Source organism: Polistes fuscatus, unplaced genomic scaffold (genome assembly GCF_010416935.1).
Source record: "Polistes fuscatus isolate 324 unplaced genomic scaffold, CU_Pfus_HIC Scaffold20, whole genome shotgun sequence".
Taxonomy (NCBI): domain Eukaryota; kingdom Metazoa; phylum Arthropoda; class Insecta; order Hymenoptera; family Vespidae; genus Polistes; species Polistes fuscatus.
The window spans coordinates 1,152,291-1,177,535 of record NW_025113097.1 but is presented as its reverse complement, the minus strand read 5'-3'; the positions used below and the strand labels follow the sequence as shown (position 1 = coordinate 1,177,535).

The 25,245-nt window shown below is 33.5% G+C and overlaps 1 protein-coding gene across 7 annotated transcripts in view; it reads left to right on the top strand.

The window, feature by feature from the left end:
- Nucleotides 1–2,912: 2,912 nt before the first annotated feature.
- Nucleotides 2,913–25,245, top strand: part of LOC122517539 — a 146,249-nt gene continuing 123,916 nt past the window's right edge. For 2 of the 7 annotated variants that reach the window (XM_043635987.1, XM_043635986.1), the window contains exons 1-2: nucleotides 2,948–3,005; nucleotides 3,228–4,660. In XM_043635987.1, coding sequence (XP_043491922.1) covers nucleotides 4,628–4,660 — 33 coding nt within the window. In that variant the 5' untranslated portion in view covers nucleotides 2,948–3,005; nucleotides 3,228–4,627. Of the gene's footprint in view, nucleotides 3,006–3,227; nucleotides 4,661–25,245 lie in introns of all 7 variants that reach the window. The other 5 variants (XM_043635983.1, XM_043635982.1, XM_043635984.1 and 2 more) reach the window with 5 other exon arrangements.

Here is a 25,245-nt window from a genome sequence, read left to right as displayed (position 1 = left end):
TTAAATCGTCCCGAGGTGGTACGACGGTATCTAAGGACGGTGACCCGGATAACGCGTAAAAATAAGTATGGAACTATTATCGATTTTTCTAGAAGGAAGAAGAAAGAGTATCTCTCCCTTTTAAGAATAAGGAACGTTTTCTAAAGAATGAAAGAGAGGAAGAAGAAGGGTGTTTATGCAAGCACCAGCAGCGAATGTTTGGCACGATTTGGTTACCAGTCGTCCGGGTAATAAAGCACAGAGAAGCAAACCGAGTTTAAGTAGAACACCGTAGGAACCGACACGAACGCGTTGCGGAGGATGCGTTTTATGGACCTTAACCCGCCTTCTTCAACTTGCTTAGAACTCCCAACTTTAATATGCACGTGTCGAATGTCGCCCAAAACATTTTTATTTTTTACAATAAATGAAAAGCTAAAATATTGGCAGCTTAGATAATTATTTTCTTTTTTTTTATTATTTTTTTTTGTTATTGTTTTGTTTTTGCGCGAAAGTTTAATGATTGGAAAAAAAGAAAAAATTGATCTCAGGTTTTTGGTAAGCCGGATAAATAAAATTAAAACGTACTGTCATCTGTGGCGGACAAGGCTTCGGATATATTTTTGGAAAGGTTCTCCTTCGAAGCGCTTGAATTTCGTTGCACATGGCCTCATACTCTTCGTAACAGGAAAGAAACCCGTTAACCCGATGGGTCCTTCTTGCCACGATGCCAGAGCGGATGTATTTCCGAAGGAACAGGCGAGCACTGCAGTTTATTCTCTGATCTTTTCAACGAGTTCTACGTCGATTCTTTATTTCGTTTCGAATTCCCAAAGAGTTGTTCTGTTTAAAAATGACGGTTCTAAAAATTCTATGTCGAGTTAATACTCTATCCTATACGACTTATTGTATTTTGCAATGAAATTTCATCTCGTAAGACTTTATTATCTATTTTTATATTTCTTTCTTTCTCTCTCGCGCACAGGTTAAAGTGAAAGAGAGGGGAAAGGAGAGAGAAGGAGAAGAATAAGAGAGGGTATAGCGATTTAAAGGAAAATTTTATGAGCTCATTTACAAGCTGATGACGGCTTACGAAACAAGGGTTCCTTGAGCAAACCTCTTTCGGCATGAGTAAGGTCTCCAAGAGGGATAAGCTTTCTACGGTAAACTTTCGTCAACGATACGACTGGTGTGAGGTCACGATCGCGAGGTCGCCGACTTGAAAATTCGATTAAACTTCGTTACTACGTGTTTTCGTTCAAATTATATACATATATATTTTATACAATTAATTTATGTATTTATACAGCAACGAACTAAACTATTTGTTCAGATTAAATTTCACTGTATGATCTTCTGTAAATCCTATCGAAAGTACGATTTTTCAATTAATTCATTTGCAAAGTATATCGCTTTAATTTTCCCTAAAAAAATATTTTAAATAGTTTGTTTAGCATAAAAGTAAGCTTCGTTATTTCTGTGGTATTATTCCTTTTGTTTTTTTTATTGTAGAAAAATTACATTTCCATTGTTCACACTGTAATTAAACTTTAGCCTGCAGAAATATATTTTGGAAAATATTTAATTAAATAAAAAAATCGTATTTTTAATAGATTTATAGTCGATACTTTAATTCAGCATTGCATGTTCAAATGTTTCTGTGCAAATGAAAGGATTATGAACAAAGTTTAAATTAACTATTATTCCAAAATATGATATTCAATTTATTTCCTAAACAATGCTTACGTGAATGCATCTCGGTGCAATAAATATTACATCTAAGAGTCTTCTTATTTATCTTTTTTATATTTTTATTCTTTCTGAACGAACACTTTTGCAGGATAAAATGTGAATGAATCGTTCGAAGCAAAGATACGAAAGTTTCTTCAGATATATTTAGATTCATGTGGTCAATTATATTTAGTTTCTTTAAAATAATAAAACATTTATATACATTACGGTCAATGTATTTCTGTGATATTAACGTCATTGATGGTTGAGTTAAAAAAATATTATTTGATGTTATCTCGTCAGGGATTTTTGTGAGATTATGTTAGAATGAAACGAGTAATTTAAATTAAATTTTCATTGGATACCTTGTGGCTTAGGTATAACTTGCCGTCGGAGTGGCACCTGATCGACGTTTCTGCAACAATTTCGAAAATTGTTCCATTCCAGTCGCGAACAATTCGCAATAATTTCGAAGAATGTTCGGTATGCTTTAGTATTTTGTAACTTTTAGGAAATGCGATAACGGGATAAAGATCGTTTGGAATACGATAGTTCGATTAAATCTACTTGAAATTGTTATATTCAAATAATATAATATATTATTTAAACTATTATAATTAATAGAGTTTACGATTATTCGATAATTTGATTTCATTGAAGAAGAAATACCTTCACAAAATTTTCTGTTACATATAATACAAAAAAATTCAATATAAAATAACGTTATAACGTATAACAAATAATCCTAATTTCAGATCTTAATAATTTATTTTCCAATTTGCATTAATTTCTATATAATATTGTTTCCAATCGAAGCAAATGACGTTCCTGGTTTGAATGATATCCTTTTTCTCGTAAGAGGTTCAATTTTGTACGAGGTCAGGATCATCTTCTTCCCGCGCGCGCCAGTTTAACCCATCTTCGAAAACTAAAAGAGGAATACCAGCCGAAGGAGGGGTAGGGGTTGGTTGGAGTGGGTGTAGGGGTGGTGTAGGGTGTGGGTGGTGTAGGGAGTGGGTGGTGTAGGGTGAGGGTGGTGTAGGAGGAAAGAGAATAGTTAGGCGAGGCTGCAAGTAACGTTGCAGTTAGATAGGTGAGGACCGGTAGAAGGGGACGAGCGCAACGATTGGTCCAGAGCGAGGGGGTGGTGCGGGATGCATGAATCGTGACGTCACGCGTCGACTGCTTTGAAATCAAGCAGAGTCAGTCGCGCGGCGAACTTCGTGGCGTGTGTTTGTCGGTTAGTTTGTGCCTTATTTATCTCTCTCTCTCTCACTCTCTCTCTCTCGTTCCATGTTTGTCTCTCTTTTTCAATCATTTAATTATATCTGCATCTATTTATCTTTTTTTAATTTTTTTTCTTCTCTCTCTCTCTCTTTCTCTTTCTCTCTCTCTCTTTCTTTCTCTTTTTCTCTCTACATCTATCCGTCTATCTATCTTTTTCTTTCTTTTATCTTTTTTGTTTGCTCCTTAACATTTCTTTTTCTATCTCGTTCTTTTGGTCTCGTGTTTTTTAGCTCCGACTTCGAGTTTTTAAACTCGACCACATCCGAACGAACGAAATCGTAGAAGAATCTTCTTCTCTTTTAACGTCTCTCTCTTTCTCTCACACCGTTGGATTACTCCAATTTTCTTTCGGTAGGAGGGTATATCTTTTATACGGATTCTCTCAAATATTTCTCTCCTCTCCTTTTTTTTTTTTTCCGTTGGGGATTTTTTATTTTATCGTTGGCTTCTCGAGAAGCGCGAAAAATCGTCCGTAGAACTTGGTTCGGCTCTTGGCGAAAGTTTTTCACGGTAAGAGGACGGCAAAGAGGAGTTGGGGAGGGAATAGAAGAGGAAGAAGAAGAAGAAGAAAAAAAAGTAGGAAAACCACGTGACCGGGGAGTCGAAGAACAACGTGAACGAATCCTCAGAGAGAAAGAGAGAAAGAGAGAAAAAGAGAGAGAGAGAGAGAGAGAGCTTCGTATTCTTCAAACGACGAGAAGAGCTTACCCGCTTGCAAGAAAGATTAGAGGGGAAAAAAGTTACTGTGTGATCAAAGTAAAAAGAGGAGGAACGATCGATCAATAAAAAAAAAGGAAAAACAAAATAAATCAAAGTAAATAAATATCGGTAAAATAATCGGTCGAAAAACTTGAACTACGTGTTCAGTGCATTAGTTGGTTGTTATTGTTGCAGCTGTTGGTTGGTTTGTTGGTTTACGTGGGTGTTTATTTAGAAAAAAAGAAACAACGATAGTGTGTTGCACGATGACGTTGGAAAAGTATAATAACGGAGACAGCAGTGATTCCGGTGACACGATCATCATCGATTATCTGTGATTGTGAGAAAACAAAATCTATAGTAATGCATTAGGAAGGATTAATATCAAAAGGAGGGATATATAAATATATATAGCACATACAGTGTTTATATTTACTATATATACACGTATTAAAATATAAGCTTGCATCTTTCGTCACTTAGTTAAGTGTGTGTGCGTGCGCGTGTGTAAATTTTTTTATTTTCTTCTACACTTCTTCATATTATTATTATTATTACTATAATAATATTAAAGTAGAAGGGTTATTTCGCGTTATAAAACATCATACACAGGACGTTCACTTTTACAAAAGTTCATTTTAACGAGAGTCGTAATATCATCAAAGCTTGGAAGAGAGATAAATCGAAATGGGAGTGGTACTGATGCTGCTGCTGTTGCTGGTGCGCGGATTCATTCGAGGTTAACCGATCACCCTGTACCTTCTCGCGCCTGACTGCTACTCTCGAGTGACCCTATCTCGAAGGGTAATTAGTCGTTAGAGGTGGACGAGAAGGGTTGTTATATATATCTATATACTAGTTTTACTTCGTCACATGTCTTTATTCACCGTCATGCTGACCACCACGTTGTTGTTGTTACTCTTCCTCCTGCATGGACCAACACTCGTCCGTACGGATAACTTGGGTAAGCCTTTCTTTCTTAATCATTCGATATTTCTTCTCTCTACAGATTTTGATTATATAAATATATGGATAGGTTTTATTCGACTTAAAAGATGCTCGTAGATTATATTTATTTTTTTATTAGTATAATACTAAAAAAAAAAGAAAAAAGACTTGTCGAGAAAGAATTGGAATATTATCGAATGTCATTTTTCATAGGATCATCGGCTGGCTCGTTCATTTCTCTCGCATTATTCTCTTATCGTTAAAAATCCTGTGCAAAACATTTATTTGGAATTTAAAGTGACGCTTTAAAAATTCCGTTGGGGTTGTTGTTTTATTATTCTATCGATAAGCAGTACGTCAAATAATGTTAAATATTGTTTTAAAAGTAAATATAATGTATATATAGATATAAACAGTGTATGTGCATTTAAAACGTTAACTTTCTTTTTTAATTCTTATGAATGAGTCGCGTATGATGAGGAAAAGAAACCAAAAAAAGGCTGTTAGGTTGAGAATAAAGGATAAAAACGCACGTGGAAATGACAAAACAATATACTAGACAATTGAGAAGAAATAAAATCAATATATTTGCAACATTTCATTTACATACGTATGCATTATTATCGATTGAAAAATATTGTTCCAATAATTTTGTTTGCTTCGTTTGTCCCATGCGTTCTTTTATATTATAGAAAAAGGAATTAGAATGGGGTTGGGGGTGGGGGTGAGGAGAGCAATATTTTCGAAATTTCGTCACCGAATGGTACGAAGCCATAAAAAGAAGCTTATTTTTTTTTATTATTCCGTGCTTTCGTTCGATCGGAAAAGGAAAACAATGAAACGCGAGTAGAAGATGATGCACAAGGAGAACGTATTACATATATATACGTAAAGAAGGGGATCGTAAACAAACGTTGATGGAAAATATCGTCGCTTACAACGAGTTGCTTTTCTGTAAGAAAGCAGCAGGAAGAAGATGCTTTTGATCGAACAAAGGCTTCTACGATCGGTGCAGTTACGCAAGCGAGATCGACTTTTCTCAAACGAATATTGGATGAATTTCTCTGCATTTATGTGTGTATGTGTGCGTTGGTTTGTATGCATTGTGCATACGTTTGTCGGATGACATTTTTCTCAAATCTCGTGAAACTAGTCGGAGAAATTGATTTTATTTATTCCCCTCGTAGAACGAAGAATATATTCATCTTAATCTTCTTTAAAAAGAGTAAACAAAATGATCAAAAATGAAAAATCATCAGACGCGTTAGAGATAAAACTGTATTATGACTTTTGTACGTCCAACGCGCTTTTCGATGACTTATCTTTTTCTTGTTGAGCGTAAAAATGTCGTACCATTTCAACGTACAACTTTTTCCTACCATTGAAGAAGTACAAATCGTCGTCGTCTATTTCTTCTTGTACTTTTTCTCTTTCCTTTTTATTTTTCTTCGTTTTCTTCGTCATCGTCGTTGTCGTCAACATCTATGTCAACGTTGTGATTCTTTCTCTAGCTTAGAAGGAGACGAAAATCTTTGCGAAGCTTCTTTTAGTACCTAACGATCGGGTTTATGTTAGAACGTTGGAAAGAAAATAAAAAGATAGAACGAAAAAAAAAACGCGTATACATTTTTCCGACAAAGAAGAAAATTGACAAAGAAAATAATTGACAAAGAAAATCGATATACGATATATTATGCATTTATGCAATTACAAGTAGCAACGTTTCTAAATCTGTTGTTTTGTTCTTGAAAACGTTGTTTAAACAATTGCTTAAATGTTTTTAAATGTAATTTGCAATACTTTGATCATTGGTATTTATATCAAATACGTTTGTTCGATACCAACGTGTGGTGCAATTGGATAACGTATCGTTTAATGTCCTGAGATTAAAGTAACTATTTGTTTTAACACTGAACCTATCAACAATTTACATACGTTTTTTTTTGCTACCATAACTAATCAAATAACCGATGTTTAATTAATGTTATATTTGATTGCAAATTTAAACCTATCAATAATTTATGTATATATATGTGTATTTATTTATATCTATAACTAATCAAATGACCGATGTTTAATTAAAATTACATTTGATTGCAATTGAATGCAGATAATAATCCATTTTGGTGTTAGCATAATATAATAAATGAATCAAATGTTACAGAAAAAAGAAATTAATAATATCTTAATGCAAAATTTCAATTTCAAATTGAAAATCATTTGTGGGGTAGGTTTAGTGTTAAAATATAATATAATACGGCTGCTCTCTCTGTTACTGCGGTATTTTCGCAAACTCGCAAAGAACATTCCGACGAAAACTTTTGGAATATTTCATACAAATTAATTAATTTCTACGTTTTTCTTGAAGATAATAATTATTTTACAATAAAAATTTCAAACAGCTTGTATATAAGAAAAACGCTAATATAATATATTTATGCAATTATTGATAGATGTAAGAAAGAATTCATGCGACATCAGAAAAATATAACATTTTCCGTAGTGTCAATCATTCTCTTTTTTTTTTCTTCTTTCTTTTTTTTTTTTGTAACATATACCAGTGTTGTTCTAGCATGGTTTATTTATGTCGTTACACTGTCATAGTCACGTTATGCTGTTATAGATACAATCGAAAGAGTAGCATTTTTCTCCCCATAGAAACTTTCCACGTCTCTTTATTTTATGCGACAAAGTAAGTCGAGATATCGAATTTAAATTTTCTTCTCTCGCGAGTCGTTTATATTTCACGGATAAAATTTACTTTTGAAATTTCACCAGACGCGTCTTATATTATTTTTCTTTTTTTTTTTTTGTTATTTTTATTTTAATTTTAATTAACTGTATACGTTTCATAGCTAATGAATCTCGTTAGAGAATAAATACGAACTTAATCCTCTGTATAACGTCACGAAAGAAACTTCTAAGTCATTTTACGTCACAAAAGTATCACGGTTAGTTCATATCTTGAAAGTTAATGTTGGCTAAAAGTGTAAGTTATATTTTACTGTATTACTTAATAAGATATAACTAGTGGCGTTATTGTACTGATATAATTAATATCTTCTTTCGTAATTTTATAAAATGTCTATAAGTTTGTTACAATTATAAATTAAGTTTAGAATATTTTTTACGTAAAGTAAGAAAATTGTTAAATGATAAAAATACAAATTTTAATCGCCCTACTCTCATATTTTGCATAACAGATTTTTCATAATACCTATTTTAATATTCCAATATTTTATATTCTCTTTTAAAAAATGCCACCAGTTATAATTTTCAATATTTTTCTTTTCGCGATATAATGTTTCTAAAATAATACGAAGAGAGGAGATAACGATAGAGAAAGAGAGAGAGAGCGAGAAATAGAGAGAAAGATTAGACGATAGGAGAGATCGAGATTTAGCTTTCTGAAGAGGTAATCATCATCATCATCATCTAACAGTACGGTTCGTCAGCCTGCCAAGAACGTACCAACCTTACGACAATTAGGATAATTATTCCCTTAATTATGTTAAACCCGCATATCTTTCTCTGTCTCTCTCTCTCTCTTCTTCTTCTTTCTCTCTCTCCCTCTCTCTTATTTGTTCATCTTGAAACTTCACGTAAGAGGGATGCGTGTACGAGTCAACGAGCTAGAAACATCGTTATCCGTTTTACGATGAATTATCTTCCGCGATTTATTCGAAAAATCGATTAAATCTTCAAACTTATTTTGCATAAACGACGATTTTCGTTAGTTTATCTCGAATGTAAAGTAAAGATTCTTCTTGGATAGTTTGTTAGCCACTTTCTTTCCTTCCTTCGTTCTTTCATTTTCGCGAACTTTGCTGCTAGGAGGAAGGAACAAGGACGAGAAAGGAGTCGAGTAAAAGTTAGTCGAACTATTAGTCCCATGCGAGTTTAGAGAGAGATTAAGAGGGGAAAGAAGAAGCGTGAGTTTGGTCCTCTCTTACGGTTCGTGGAGGCGACAAATAGCTACGAAGAGAGCCACGTAATTACCATCGTAAATCTGTCCTACTGTCTGTGCAAAAAGAAGAAAAACGAATAGAAATAGAGAGATAGATAGAGAGAAAGTGTACTAAGAGTAGGTAAAATATGGTAGAAAAATGGAGAGGTACGTTAGACGATGGTGTGTTTGTATATCTATATGAAAATGTGTATGTGTCTCTCTCTCTCTCTCTCTCTCTCTTTCTCTGTGTGTTTGTATGTGGGTGTGATCAATTTTGCAAGAGAGGAATATCTTCTCTTTCGAAGATGGCACTTTATCGATAATACTTTAAGAGAAAGAAAGAAAGGAATAAAAGAAAAGAAAAGAAAAGAAAAGAGAATTGGGCTGCTCGTAAATTCCTATTATAATTGGCTAGATATCTCTAAGACGTAAGAAATTGTGATTGGTTGAGTTTGGTTGAAAAACTTGGCTCCATCTCCATAAATCGTTCGCTTGGTTGAACTGACGTGCAGGAACGATGGCCTCTTTTCTCGATGGGAGTCGTCGAAACGCCCGTGCCCCGATGCCCCTCGTGCGTTTCAAATGCAAAAACGAAAAGAGATGGAAGGTGGGAAGGTAGCAACCAAGCTGGCAAGCTTCGAACGAAAAAGGACGGATAGATAGCACGAAAAGAGACTAGGAAAAGATAAAGATAGAAGAGAACCGAGAGAAATTTTTGCGGACGGTACGTGCCACGAACGTGTCGTACGTGTTCACTCTTTATTTGGACACCGAAGGTGAACACACCAGGCAATGCGATGAAACGAGCTTCCGCTTCTATACTCGTGAAAAAAAAGAGAGAGAGAGAGAGAATGTCCAAATTTCAAATGCGTATAGGCACCAACCCAAGTCGTGTGCACCATATACGGGTTTTTATATATATATATTTTTTTTTTTTCTTGTTCATTTTTATTTTATTTTACAGTGTTCCCAGTTTAATATTCGTCAAATATTCTCTTTTTACAGATTAGAATTTAACATGTATATATATATCGTATATGCACAGTTGTTTTCATCATATTTATGTATTTCAAGTCAGACACATTGTATATATGTAAATGTAATTCTTTAAGTATACACATGCGCTACATCATGTGTCCGATATGTAGATGTAACGTTATATAATTCCAGTAATAGATACTAGTGTTTATCTTTTACGTAACAGATCGGTTACTAAAATAGTTAGCATAAGTTTCTTTTTTCTTCTTCTTTTTTTCTTCTAGTGGTATCTCTATTCGAGTCGAATAATGAACAGTAGAAAAATATAATGGTATTGGTAACTAGAAAAGTAGTTAGTTGGAGGAGTGTGTAGTAAAAGAATCGAGTAAAAGTAGTAGTAGTAGTAGAAGTAGTTGGTTGGTTGGTAGTAGTTAAAAGAAGTGTGCACGAAGGAATAAGACCTTGGCCCATGGTAACCGCCAGAGAGAGGAAAAGAAGCATGCTTGCATAATTAATTTCTGTAGTAAACCGTGCAGCTACCGTCTTAAAAGTCGAGTCGAGCTATTAAAAGCTTCTTTCCTTCATTGATTCACCGTCTCCGTACTGTCTTCCTTTTCTTTCTCCTCTTTTATCCCTTATTTCTCTTTCTCTTTCTCTTTCTTACTTACTCCCCCGTTCATTTACATTTGGCTTATTGTTTTCAACGACACAAACTCATGTCCCTTGATCGTAGTTCTCTTCTATCAGTGAAATGTATTCTCTCTCTCTCTCTCTCTCTTTTATTTTCAATGCTTATTTTTCCCTGTATTATTTCTTCTTTTTTTATGAAAAAAAAGAAAGATCTAATTAAAGAATTCATATTTTGTCTTACTCTTTCTCTCTCTTTCTATCTCTTCCTGTTTTTATATATATATATATATACTCCTTGTTTAGGATTCTTTTAATTTAAAATTATGCTGATAAAAGGATACTCTTCTACCATAAAATTTTAGTTTTCACGTATAACTTGATTCTTTCATAATTTTCAAATTTTCTCTTCCCCATTTTTAACCCGTACTACGATATTTAACTCTCTCTTTCTTTCTCTCTTGTATAATTTTATAACGAGCTAAGTAGATGTATCGTACAATTATATTTTTTATTTAATCGCCTATGTTATCGTATATTATACGTATTATTTTGAACAACGAATATATCGTGAAATTTCAACAAAAAGAAACATTATATCTTCATTTTAATACGTTATACGTTTACACGATAAAAAAAAATGTGAAGAAACCAATCTTACTTTCGATCTTTCCTCTTCCATCCATTTTCCTTTTTCGTTTTATCTTATCGCGTAGCACGAGGCATACAAGCAACATGCATAATCGATCCGATTCTCTAATATGCAGCAGCAGGCATCGAGATAGTACAGTCATAGGAGGAAAATTTTTGGAACGCTAAATTCCTTTTTCCATCCGCAAGCAGGTTATCCGGTGTTCCTTTCGGGTAGGAAAGTTTCACCAAACCCGTAGTAGTGTTCTCTCGTTTTCGAGCTTTTCTATTTGTTTTTCCCTCCTTTCTATTTCTCTTTCTCTCTTTCTTCCTACTTGCATTCTTTCAGTGTCTCTTTTTGGTACACACAGTCAAACCGACGACTCCCCCAACGATTCATCGAGTCGCATAGCTTGCCAATGGTTTAGTATTCCTCACTTCGCGGAAGTGCATTTACCTATTGTTTGGATGGATCGTCTTTCTTTCGGATTTGAAAGCACGTCCAATCTGCGTATCTGTTCGCGCGTAAACTTTTCTACCCCCTTCCTCCTTCCCCCTCCTTCTCCTCCCCCTACTACCACCCCCTACTCCTACTACTACTACTATTCCTCATTCTCCTCATCATCCTCTTCTTCTTTCTCCACCTCTTCCATTTTCTTTTCTCTCTTTTAAACTTAACTTCTGTTATCTCTTTCTCTGTCAGGTGAATCAACGTTCAGCTCACGTGTACCGGATCACGATGATGGATCGAGGGAGGAGGGGGCGGGGGGAAGCTGGAAAGGAAGATTCGTGAAATTGACGTGTGCCATTGACAACTGCTATAATCGTACTATCGATAGAATTCTTTTGTATCACTTTTTCTTTATCTCCCTTTCTCTCTCTCTCTCTTACTTTGATTTCGGTGTTTCTCTCGTTCTCCCGTTTTCCTTTTTAAAAAGGACTCCGAACGAAACCATTTAAATTCGTCGTTCCAACTTCCGAATTCGTTTCCGTGTTTTTTCCTTTCTACGCTTTTCCTGCATATTCTTCTCTCTCTCTCTCTCTCTCTGCATTTTTTTCGTTGAGAAGACTTGGTTTTTTTTTACTATATATACATAAGTATATATATTTGATTAAAAATATATATATATATGTATATGTTTACACACTTCTTGATATAAGAATACATTTTTCTTATCGTCATTTATATAATAGCTTGAAATTTTTAAAACAAATTCTCACGTTTCGTAATTTTAATCTCACCAACTTTATATATTTATTTTCTAATAATTATCGAACAAATTTTGTAGAACGTCAACGTCATAGGGGAAAAAATAAATAAAAGTATAGAAAATAATGAATAAAATATTAATTAACTTTTGATCGATCGTTTGTTTGTATAGAGACAACTTTGTTTTTGTTTTTTTTTTTTTTATATTTCTCAACAAATTATCACTGGCACTATATATAGGTAGGATAGAGAAGAAGGGGTAAACGAATGAGAGAGAAAGAGAGATGGAATTATATTTGCATGTTATCAATCGCGTGCATTCAAATTTACCGACCATCTCTCCGATCTTTGTCGACGTGTTGACGAATAAAAAAAAACAAAAAAAAAAGAAAGAAAGAAAAATATAACCGACGCGATAGAGTTGAAAAGTGAAATATTGTTTAAAAATCGAAACACATGGCATCGAAATATCTTATCGAAGTGAACTTTTTTTTTATTATTATTTTTAATTGGTATCTCAAAACAGTCAAACATATATTTCTATAAACGAAGAAACCTGGTGAATTCTACACCTGTGGAATCATTGCAACTCCTCTCTCCTCTCCCTCGCAAAACGTGCATTAAAGTTTCACTTTGAATTTAGAATATCGAAGAAAATAAAGTATTATTATATTTGTAACATAATAATATCACATTGCGATTTAAAACAAACGCGTCTAACGTATAAAAACGATCGATTTTATTCCGTAATTACAATTTGCTGGTTAACGATGCATGTATTTTTCCGTACAAGGTAAAAACAGATTACGCGGTTTAACGAGGATTCGCCGTATTCGTATAAATTAATCGAATTAATTGCTCTTACAATGTTCGTATTTTGTTGTTACGGCAAATGTATTTTATCTTTCGATCTTTATTATCGGTAGTCATATTTTCTATAGGTACATCTCATAGCTTATGCTCGATTATGCAATCGAAGTGATAATTATTTGGTTGAGTGATCACACATATACACACATACCTACCTACCTTCCTACCTACACACACGTGTATGGTATACACGTTAAAATTACACGTGTTCGTTCTCGTGAATTTTCTACCCACCTATGTGACATCGATGGGTTATCGTTTCGGCGGATAACTTTCCGAATCGAGCGTTAATCGTCAACGCCTATGAACTAATTATTAGTCGTTAATTTAGCGATCGTGTCGTTTGACGTGACACTTCGTCGTTGGTTGGTTGGTTGGTTGGCTGGCTGGCTGGTTCGATGAGCATGATTTATTAATAAGCACGTAGAAGAGAGGGATATGGTATATGTATATCGATCATCATCGGTACGATACGTTTTGAGCTCTCTGCTATACGATTATTTCTACCCCGTGAGAGAGATTGACCACCCACGTGTTTATGGATCATTTGTTATTTATATTATTATCTTCCGGGTTTATATACCTTGTAACTAAGCCGATATTATTATTGTCATTTAATAATAATCGTTTAATTATTTATAATAATGATATTTCGAATATAGTCTAAACCAGGTTTTATCATAATTACGATATATTTCAAACTATACATTTTTGCTCCCTTTTTTTCTTTTCTCTTTTTTTTTTTTTAATTTCAATCGAATCACTATTAATATTCGATTGAAATAAATTTGAACGCGTAGGGTTGTTATCGCGCGACCTCGAATAATTTTAATTTTTATTTTATTTTATTTTATTTTTGAAGAATCCCTTTCATGTCGAATATCGTTATATTATCATTTATTACAAAATATGATTTTTAACGATGAAATGTGAAACCATTTTAACGTTCCACTTGGCTAGACAAACGACAACAAAATTCTTCTGATAATGGGACTAAAATGTGTGATTGATATGAAACATTTTGTCGACTGTTACGAGATCGTTTGGAAAAAAATTTTATTATATTTTTCTTTGTTTGTCATTATTATTATTATTATTATTATTATTATTATTATTATTATTATTTTGCTGTTATATTATCAAAAGGAGTAAAGAGAGAGAACAAAAATAAAGGGAAACGTATCGAAGAAGAGAAAAGGGGGTGGATAGATAGACAGATCTTTCTAGGAAGAAAATATTTATATATATATCTATATTATACTTAACCAAATCAAATTTTGTCGTATAGAGAAAAATAATAAAGAAGAGTTTAAGAGAGAGAGAGAGAACTATAACGAGAGGTGGGGTGGTTGGGGGGGGGTTGAGGAAGAGTAGGAGGAAGAATGTAATAACGCGAAGATAAAGTCAATGAAGAAAGTAGAATAGAAAGAGAAATGAGATAAAAGTTGAAATTAGTTGTTGGAATACACCGCGTAGTACATGCACACATACACACACACACCTTACCCTACCCCTACTCCTACTCAACAACCGACGACAACGAGGGTCGGCCAATTTACAGAATTTGCTTTGAGAACTAGACAAAGAATGAAGCGTAGCATGCGGGCAAAGGAAAAGACAAAAGGGGGTGGGAGGGGGCGTGGGGTCGAATGGGAGGGTTATAGAAAGAGATAGATATCAAACTTTTTCACGATAAAATGAAGCAAAATTGTCATTTTCGCGTTAGTTCGTCGGTACTATCTGCAATGACAACGGATGCTGAATCAATGAGATTTTTGTTAGGCCTGCTCCTCCTCCTCCTCCCCCTCCCTTCTCCCCATAGCTCTCACCGTCTTACGAGAGAGAGAGAGAGAGAGAATACTTGTGATAGCTTTTCGTCCCGCTATCCTATTATTCTGCTACGTATGCGTTAAACTTAATCGTTTTCTTCTTCTTCTTCTTGTTATTTTTTTCTATTTTAATCCCTTCTCTTATTTTTTTTTTTACTTTTGCTTTCTGTTTCTTATTTTCTTTTTTTTTTGTACTCGAATAATAGACGTTTAATACGTAAAAGCTTTCAAAAATGTATTTGCCTAGCATTTATGAAAGTTCAATTAGATAAGGTGTTGTAAATTTGCCATTTACTAAACGATTAAGAGTAAACCACGATTTTCCTCATTTGCGAAAGTCACGTTTCCTATAGGTAGGAATATCCTTATATACATATAGATATATATATAATATATTAGTATGTAAGTATGTATTATATAGAAGTTTTCTCACAAAGCTATAGAGAAGCTATCTCCGATGGTATTTCCCAAAGGAAATAGTCCAGGAGTTACTATCCCTCGTCTTGAAAATGTGTTAAATATATTAACTAATACAGAACGAGGATGTTCTTCTTGAATCGAAGATTTCTGTAATATAATCTTAAATTATATTTTATTTTTTTGGAAGAAGAAGAAAAAGATGAAGAAGAAGAAGAAAATAAAAATAAATCTGTCTGGCTTCTTTTTAGAATTTTATGTCTCTTAGATTTTCTCCCTTTTTTTACTTTTTGTTTCGAGTAAAACGTAAAGAGAAAGAGAAAGAGATGTATAGAATAGAATATATATATACATAAAAAAAATAAAAAATAAAAAAAAGGATACGAATCATAACGCAGAAGGGAAAGAGAGAAAGAGAGAGAATAGAACTCCATTATGAGATTCAGGAAGAGTAAGGAATGGGGGGCGAAAACGAAATTAAGAAACTGCTAGCCGGGTCAGCTCGGTGAATCCACAAAGCATATTACGTTTTCTCTTGTAAAGTGAGTAAGAGTGAGCAAAAGGGTAGATAAAAAGAAAGAGAAGCAAAAGGTTGAGAATGCAGTACTACTACTCTAGGTAACATCGGCTGTATCCTCCGGAACACGTCGGCTAAAAAACCTTTTTCAACTATCTTTTTACTTTCCTCTTTTCTGATTCTTTCTATACGGTATATACAATCCTTTTATTACTATCTTTATTTCTTTTTTACATTTTTCAAATGTATTGTAATAGCTGGAGGAAAAAAATTCTTCTTTAAATGTCGCTCGTTGAATTTACATCTCGGTGCATTATCGAGCTACTCAACTTGTCGGAAAACTCAAAAGACTTATTGCAACGTGCTTGAAAATTGTCTTCGTAATTATTTATCAATCGAAATTTGATCGTTTATATATATATGGATTGTTTATTTAGAAAGTGGTGTAAGTCCATTTTGAAAAAAAATCAGATATCACGTAATTCATCTTTAATTTTATGTATAACTAATCTGTGTTTAATTTCTTACAAAATTTCCATGTTTTGTAGAATTTAAAATTGATCGATAAATGAAATTAACAGACAACAGATATATTAATCTTTAATTTTCTCTAAACAAAAGAAAACGGACTTACACCACTTTCAAAATAAACGATCCATATATAAAAAAATACGATTTGCAAGATTGATCCTTCGACGAAAGTTACTTCGTTAAAAGAGAATTAAAATTTCAATGTCTTCCTTTTTAAACTGACGTTTAATTTTATTTTATTTTTTCTTTTAATCCTTTTCCCTTTTATCTTCCAAGCGTTAGAAAAGAATAGTAGGTACGAAGAAAAAAAAGGATAAAAAAGTAGGAAGTTTTTAATTGACTCGATAGATTATTTGGTGACCATTCCCTTTGTTCTTTTATTTCAGAATTGAACTTACCAGGGTAGTAAGTGTTGGACGACGAGTAGACACGTCGAGCAATCCCTTTTCTATCCTTTTATTCGATGGCGCGTGAAATCGAAGGACTAAAAAGCGATCGGCCAGGCACGAACTGTCTGTCCTTCGACGAAAAGGAAAAAGGGAATGGGATGGGAATGGGGATGGGATGGGAGGGATGGATTCTCAGAGCATTTGGTAAAAAGTTTAAGGGAAAGGGTAACTACCGGTCCTTCGTATCTATCTATCTATCCATCTATCTATCCTTTTCCATCTATTTCACCCTTTTGTGTTCTCCCCCTTCTCTCCTCTTTCTTTTATTTTTCTACTTTGTCCTATTTTTCCATCCGTCCTCTTGTCAGACGAATCGTAGAATACGTGGGAATGACCAGACCACCTCGCACGTACGAACACTCAGGTACTAACATCACGTAAAATTCAAATGGTATGCTCGTGCGCGAGCGCGTGCTTGAAAGCATTTGCATAATTAGCAGAGATTTCGTCCTACAATCTCTCAATCCTCTATCCCCTCTTTCTTTCTCTCTCTCTCTTTCTGTCCCTTTCACACACACAAACACATACACACACATATATATACATAGATACTTTTTCGTTCCGCGATCTAACCACGTGCTGCTTAATGAAGTTCCTATTATAGTTCGTGAATCTGTAGGGACACGTCGTGTGTACCCTAATAAATTATTTTCTAGAACCCTCTTCAGCCACGAGAACCGGAAGTACCCGCAAAGAATTCGTCGTCGTCGTCGTCGTAGTCGTCGCATTATCTCTCTTCGTAACCTCTTTTTTTTTCCACTACTTTTTTCTCTCTCTCTCACTCTCGTAGTATCTCGTGTTAAAAAAAAAGAAAAAGAAAGAAAAAGTATGATTTCCGATTTATTCAGAATTATGGTAGAAAAAGGGCTGCTGCTGCAAATCTCGTTGGTGAGAGATAACGCGATTTTGTTATACTCTTCGTTTTATTATTATAATAAGTCATTTAAAATTTAAAAAAATTTTTATCCCACATATATATATAGAAGTTATTATTAATACACATTGTACTTATATTTTCTCAATGTATAAAATAGTTATGATTTTTGATTCTTAACTTTGAAATCATTTGAAATAATTTGAAATAGTTGATAATAATTGATGATAAATATTTTAAAGGATCAACGTGGATGACTCGTATGAAAATTTCATCTTTTTCTTCGTTTCAATGCATAATAATAATATATTATAAAAATTATATTATAAGAATAGAAATAAAGAAAGAGATAGATAGATAGTTAGTCAATCAAATGAAAATAACTTGCTATGTCTTAAAGGTAATACATAATTTAACGATAACGGAGTTAATTCCTAAAACGAGCGTCATTATGATTTACGAGGTGATAGATCCAAGTTTTGGCATTGGTCCAAAACACGTAGTGCAAAAGGAGAGGGGAGGAAGCTTAGAAGATCTTTACAAGAGATTAGATGGCTATAAATCTTGAATTAACTAATATTTTGCTATGGTGAGAGAAATCATTCCTATTCTCGTGTGTTCGTGTACGTACACACAACTGTAATACTTATACAGTGTATAAAAAGTCTAAAAAAGAAAGAAAGAAAGAAAGAAAAGAAAAGAAAAGAAAAGAAAAGTGAAGTAAAGTAAAATAAAGTAAAAAGAAGGAAAGAGAAAGAAACGAAAGAAACGAAAGAAACGAAAGAAAGAGATAGATAGATAAAGAAAAGATCCATGTTGCCCATTTCTCTCGGAATTTTATTCCAAGCTCTCTTCTTGGAAAGAGAGAAAGAAGGAGTTGGTCGTTTTCGTTTCGCCTCTGGCGCGGTTTTCTGCCTTCCATCCCTTTGCCATCCATCCCCCTTACTTTAGCCACCCCTTTGTTACCTACTTTCGTTTCTTCCTTTGTGAATCCAGGTCGCAAAACGTGTATATCGCAAACGTTATAGCTTCGAATCATCGATATTGAAGTCCTATGGATCACCACCACCACGTGTCGTTCGAGATATTCCATAAGATTGTCTTTTCTTCGCTTCGAATCAAGTTTTTTTTTTTCTTTTTTTATCTTATTTCATATCATTGTTATTATATAGATTGACTTCTGTTAGAATTTCTTAATGATGCATTTAGCGTATAGAACAATTTTAGAATTCATTTTGTGTAAAAAAATATAATTGAAAAAAAAAACGATAGAAATAATTGTAAAGAAATTGTTGTTCTTTAAGTAACATTCATTGTTAGGAAACATTTCGTTTAAAAACGATGAAACGTTAATGTGTGTTATCAGAACGTTCTCTCACTCTCTCTCATTCTCTCTCTCTCTCTCTCTAACCATAGCTTTTACTTTAAGGAGGTCATGGTAAATCATTGTTTAGTCTTTAATGTAAGCTTTGATGTTCGCCTGACCTAATTTCAATGTGTTTTTTTTTCTTGTGGGGTAGGGGAGGTCATCTAAAAGGTGTCTTTCATAACTTAGTGATCGAATCAAAAGAGAAGAGACTACGTAGATCATAATTGCTTTTGACAAGATGTTGGAAAATCTTTGAACGAGTTAAACAATCAATATGAACCGGTGGTTGTAATGGTTGCTTGTATCGAGGATACTGGAAAACTGAAAATATCATTATTTTTATTAGGTAATAAAGTTTTACGAGAGAGATAGTTATCATTGGTTAATGCGCTCGTTCGTAAAGACATAACTCGTAATATGAAGAACATTATTATACTATACTATTATTACTATTACTATTACTATTATTACCATTATTGATACTTCGATAGAAAAATGTTTTTCGTCTTATGCACTTACTTACTTGCAGATCGTTTTAAAGTCTACATATTGTTCGAAACATCGTTTGTAATATTTGACCTATCGATATTGATCATTCCGTCATACCAAGGATAAATAAAGTGCTTCTACGATTACTAAGGAAAGTAAAAAGAAAGGGTTTGCTTGGTTGGAACGATGATAGGGGAAAGATTGGAAATCACTTTTCACTCGTTTTTCTTTTTTTTCATATAAGTCGTTCTTTTTATCGATATCAATGTTCGGAATTTGCATAAAAGGTTTAATGCACCGTCACCTAATGTACTGACCTAGTTTTTTTTTTTTCTTTTTTTCTTTTTACACATATAATAATAATTTTCATTAATCAATATAAATGATATTTAGATATCATATTATGTTTTATTTTATTTTATTTTATTTTATTTTATTTTAGAAATAAATGCATCTTTACACGGTAGTAGATTTAAAAGATAATTATATAAATATTAATAGAAGAGGGGTAGGAAATAAAAATGTATATTTATGTATAACAGAGTTAACAGGAAAGTGTAGGATAGTAACATTTAATTAACATAATAGCTTCAATATACTCTAATACCGTGTTATACCTATCTGCATACATAACAGAACACGTTGAAACGGTCTATTCCTTCTTGCTCTTACAATTTTTTTGTGTCCCTTCTTCTCTCTTCCTTTCATACGGAATACGCGTAGTACAGCTTCCGTTTCATTAGAGCTAGTTTTAACTAATCTTTCCTTTAAAACAGCCATTACGATAAATGCGTTTCGTGCACGTAGATAATTATTTTTGTTGAGAAACATTTTTACATAATTAATTTTATCAAATATACAGAGACGTTGTAGAAATTTGTCATGATATTCTTTCGTCGATTAACAAATACGTGGAAAAAGATGAAATTCAATGAAATTATTAATAAAAAAAGAAAAAAAAAGTATACCCAATGATTTTCGATAGGTGTAACGATTAACTATTCTATTGATAAATAAATTTTCTTCCTTAATCGTTGCATTATCCTTCATGTCTACTACAGTTAGCATAGTCTAGTCCTTTCAGACACTTATCCTTGAATTATTCGAGAAATGGTAGAACATTTAATAAATCTTTCCGCGAGAGATAAGTGGCTACTAAATATCTGTGCTTCTTCTATTATTCCTTTTTCTCATTTTACTTCTCTTCCTCTTCCTTTTCTCTCTCTCTCTCTCTCTCTTTCTTTCTTATTATTTCCTTTCCATTCTATTCTAATTTTAACATAGTTCACAGCTCCCGTTTACAGATTATTTTAGTTGGAATAAATTGTAGACATTTTTTCTAATTTTTATTCTTCTTTTTATTTCTCTTACGGATATTAACTAAATTTTCATAATATCTCATTTTACTTTATATATATATTATAATTACTTAAAATTCTTGCCAAAAATTGTTTGTATATTTTGTTATTAATTGAAAAATAAGAAAAGTAAAGCATCTATTTTATTAAGAAAGAAATAATAATAATAAAGAAAAATAGAAAAATAATAGAGAAAGAGAAATAAAGAGAGAAGATATAAGAAAATATTTGATATGTTATGCATTCTAGTTTGAAATTTCGATACACCTTTTTCCTAAACACGTGCAAAGTTTTACGAGAAAGAAAGAAAGAAAGAAAATCGGTATACAGTTTTGATACATACTAGATCCTTTGCCATTATAAAGATAGTCAATACAAATCGTAGTACAAATGGTGGTCAAGATAGATGGAAAATGTCTTTCTCTTCTATTCTCTTCATAAAAATACAATATTCTCAGTATAAAAGAAAGACAGAGAGAGAGAGAAAAATAGCATTTGCCTTTAAAAACGCAATGCGAATCCCATTTATTCGAATGATCGTCAAGATGTATCTGGCGACAATTCAAGTAAGAATATTTTCATTTTATATTTTTCACTGCATCTTTTTCTCCTCCTCCACCTTCTCCTCCTCCTCCTCCGCCTATAAAAACACACACGCACTTGTTCATTTATCATCGAATACGTTTACTTGCGTTGCTTTTTTTCTTTTTTTCCATTTTTTATTTTTTTTTATATATATACTCGCAGCTGTTAAATTCAATGCGAGAGCAATTTGAATGGCGGATAATGAATTAGAATGGCAAATAAAATTTAATTCTATTCGTACGAATAAATATTCGATCGAATTATACGGTGCAGAGACGAACAAACAAAGATGTTTTATTCATTATTTTTCATAATTATTCGCTCATCGTTACTAGTGAGCATCTTTTTCAAATGTCCACGAATATATTATTCAAATGTGCGTGCGCGTGTGTGTGTGTATATGATTTATATCGATGTATTGTTATTTCAGTAAAAAGAAAAAAAAATGAATTTATTTTTGAAATATTTTATATAAATATTCGAATAATGATCGAGATTGCTTTTTCCCAACGACCCTCTCCCCCTCTCCTCCTTTCCCCCTCTCCCAGTGCCCCCTACCTTATACTTTTAATATACTAGGAATGAAATTTCGGCTTTAAAATGTACTTTAAAATTCAACGCGCGTAGTCGTGAATAAACGGGAATCCGTGTGAAACGTTTTCCGAGTATCGATTAGGTAGAATATTTTTATGTTCTTTTTTTTCTGTTCCCTTTTTTCTTTTTTTTTTTTATTTCGAAGGTACAAACTCTTTCGAATCCGATCCCCGGTTTACTAAAAACGTAGTTACGCAGTCGCATTTGTTTTGCTTGTTTCTTTTTTTCATACGTCAAATTTGATTAAAATCCGTTTGTGTCAGGGTGGTAGGGTTGGGGAGGGGTGAGGGGGTAGGGGGAGGGGAGCGGTACAAATTTTTGATACGCCGTTTGTTTGGGTAAAATTGACGTTCGTCCAATTTGAACTTGGCAAACTGAACGTCATTTGATTAGGGACTGAGTTCGAGCTCGTAATTAGCGGATACACATACACACACACACATATACATATATTCACAGAAAGAGAGAGAGAGAGAGAGAAACGATGAAAAGTACGATAGAACACAAAGTCGATGTCGTCGGTTGTGCATTTCAGAATAAGCAACGAATGAGAATAGGAGAAATAGCGTGTGTATGTGTATGTGTTTGTGTGTATAAACGGCTACAGGATAACCGATAGAATAATAATGTAAAAGGATTGAAGCAACGATCGTGCCAAAACGCGTACTCCTCTCTCTCTCTCTCTCTCTATAAATGTGAATATTGTAAAGCTTTGTCGTTCTACCGTAATTGAAACGTAAATTTTCGTCGTTGAGTCGAATGGTACCCAACAGAGATCTAAAACAAACTCTGTACGCGTCAATAGGTATAAACGTGAGAACGAATTTTGATGGGATAATTGAGGGGAGGAAGGGAGGAAGGGAGGGAAGAACGTATACGGTAATTAAACGAGTCACTTAAATAAAGTATCAGAAACGTAATGGTATTTTTTTGTATTTTTATTATTCCTTTTACATTTCGAATATTCTCCTACGAGACTGTGGATGATTTATTTAATCCAACGACATGTAATATCGTATTTTAACTAAACTTATTTTTAGCGTAGTATGTGTATTATATGTATATATATATAACTTTACGAAAGTTTTCAAATTATCTATATGGGTTTTTTTTTATTTTTTTCCCTTTTTTTTTTATTCTTTTTCTAGAAAGTATCTATGATATAGGAAGTATGCACGTAAAAGTAGTAAGGAATATTTCGGTATAATATCAACTTTTTTTACGACTAAACTTCCTCTTTTTTTTTTTCTTTTTTTTTTTTTTCTTCTTATACTAAACTTGCAGATATTCATGAAAATATATTCGATAATTTTGGATAGTTAAGAGGATCAAATTATTATTTCATTTGAATTATCATTTAAGAAAATGATCATTAAGAGAATCTTTTTTCTATTAACAATCTGAGATCTCCATTTTTCTATCCGAAAGTAGAAAGTTTATTGAAAGAGAACGCGTATTTGAATATGATTTAAATTCTGTTTAAAATTAGCTACATTTTCTTACGTTTTTGATCATGTTTGTAGTTACTAGCTCCTCCTCCCACGTGCGAGTTCATTAAAATAGAGCCTAGTTAGCAATTCGCCTAAGGCCTCTCTTCTTCATGGGGAAATTACTTCCGTTTTACGTATTAACACATACAAGCTTTCGGTAGAAAATCGTAGGAGGAGGTTGAAGAGGATCGAGATGGCTGACGATAAGGAGAAGGGGGAGGATCGGGGGAGGATAGGAGAGGATAGGGGGAAGATAGGGGCAGGGAATGGACAAGAAGGACGCGTTTAAAGTTACGAAAACCCCCTGCGGCTAGGATCATCCTTGATGTGGTGACGACTTGGCGACAAGGTTCTCGCAATATCATCGGACTTTGACCAAAGGCGGCTATTAGCACAAAGTGTGTAAGGTCGTCCGTCTAGTTCTCTCGATTTTCATTTTAAAAGAAACTTAAAAAGAACAAAAAAAATAGAAATAATAGAATCATAGAATCATAGAACGAAGAATTAGTTTCCTCCCCTTTTAACATTTCTATCCCTTTTACGATTGAACGTAAAACGTTCGACAATTTTAATAATTTTCATCGAAAGTGCGTAATTTTTGTTACTGTTGTTCGTTAAACTCCACGTTAATATAGAAAATAATTGAATTATTACGTAGATAATAAATTTCTTTTTATAAATTCGATCGTGAAATAAACGAGAAAGAAAGAAAGAAAGAAAGATAGACAAATTGTTCATTTTCTTACTAAAGCTTCTCTTGAGAAGAAAGAAAGAAAGAAAGATAGATAGGAAGATAGATAGATAGATAGATAGATAGATAGATAGATAGATAGATAAATGGTGTAAGAAAGAAAAAGAAAGAAAGAAAGAGTCATTATACGATGTAATAATTCTTCGCTTTCCGATGGTTTTTAATTAAGGTAGCCGCACTTGCGTCGTCAAACGTCTTAATACGAGATATTCCAAAATAAAAAGGTGGATGCTGCCGACGCCACTGTTGTTAAACTCTCTCGTCCTGTCTAGGAATCAACACGGATAAAATAGAAACGTACAGGGAAAAAGAAATATCGTTCTCTCTCGCTGTGAGTTAGTAGGCGCGTTTACATTTCTCTTTGGAGACGTTTTACAACCGTGAATTATCATCAACGAGGACTGATGCGAGTAATTTCGCGACGAAAACTGCCCACTTACCGAAGTTTCTCGAGGTTGTTACGAGTTATCGTCCAAAACTTATTGCCTTTCTCTCTCCCTCTCTCTCTCACTCTCTTCTTTAGCCATTTCCTTCCCTCTCTCTTTCTTTCCAACTCGTTTCTATCTTGAGATAACTATTTTTAAGTTCGACTATATAGTGGTAAAAGGTGGGAGGGGTGGGGGAGGAGGTTACAATAACGTAATCTCTCTGACCAATCTCATCTAAGGATACTATTTTTCCTTATATTTATCAACGATAGGATACATCGAAGAAACGATAACAGAAGTAGTATAGCGGTAGGTCGTCGGTAGATGGGACACAGCATGATGTGGGGTCTTTGGTCGATTGAAACGTCAGAAAGACTAATGGTCGATTCGTCTACTCGTTCTTTGGTATCTCTCTCTCTCTCTCTCTTGTGGAATATAACTCCATCCACTCTTTAAAGTCTGTCGTCTTTGTCGCCCGTTTTCGAAGTTACCCGATAGAAGAAGAAGTAGAAGAAGAAGAAGAAGAAGAGAGAGTTACTTGGAGAAAATCAAATGGAAAAGAACGAGGCTAACCTTCTTCTTCTTTTTCTTTTTCTTCTTTTTCTTGGTTCCTTTCGATGACCGCATTTGAAAGTTTTTTCCACCAAACCCCACTA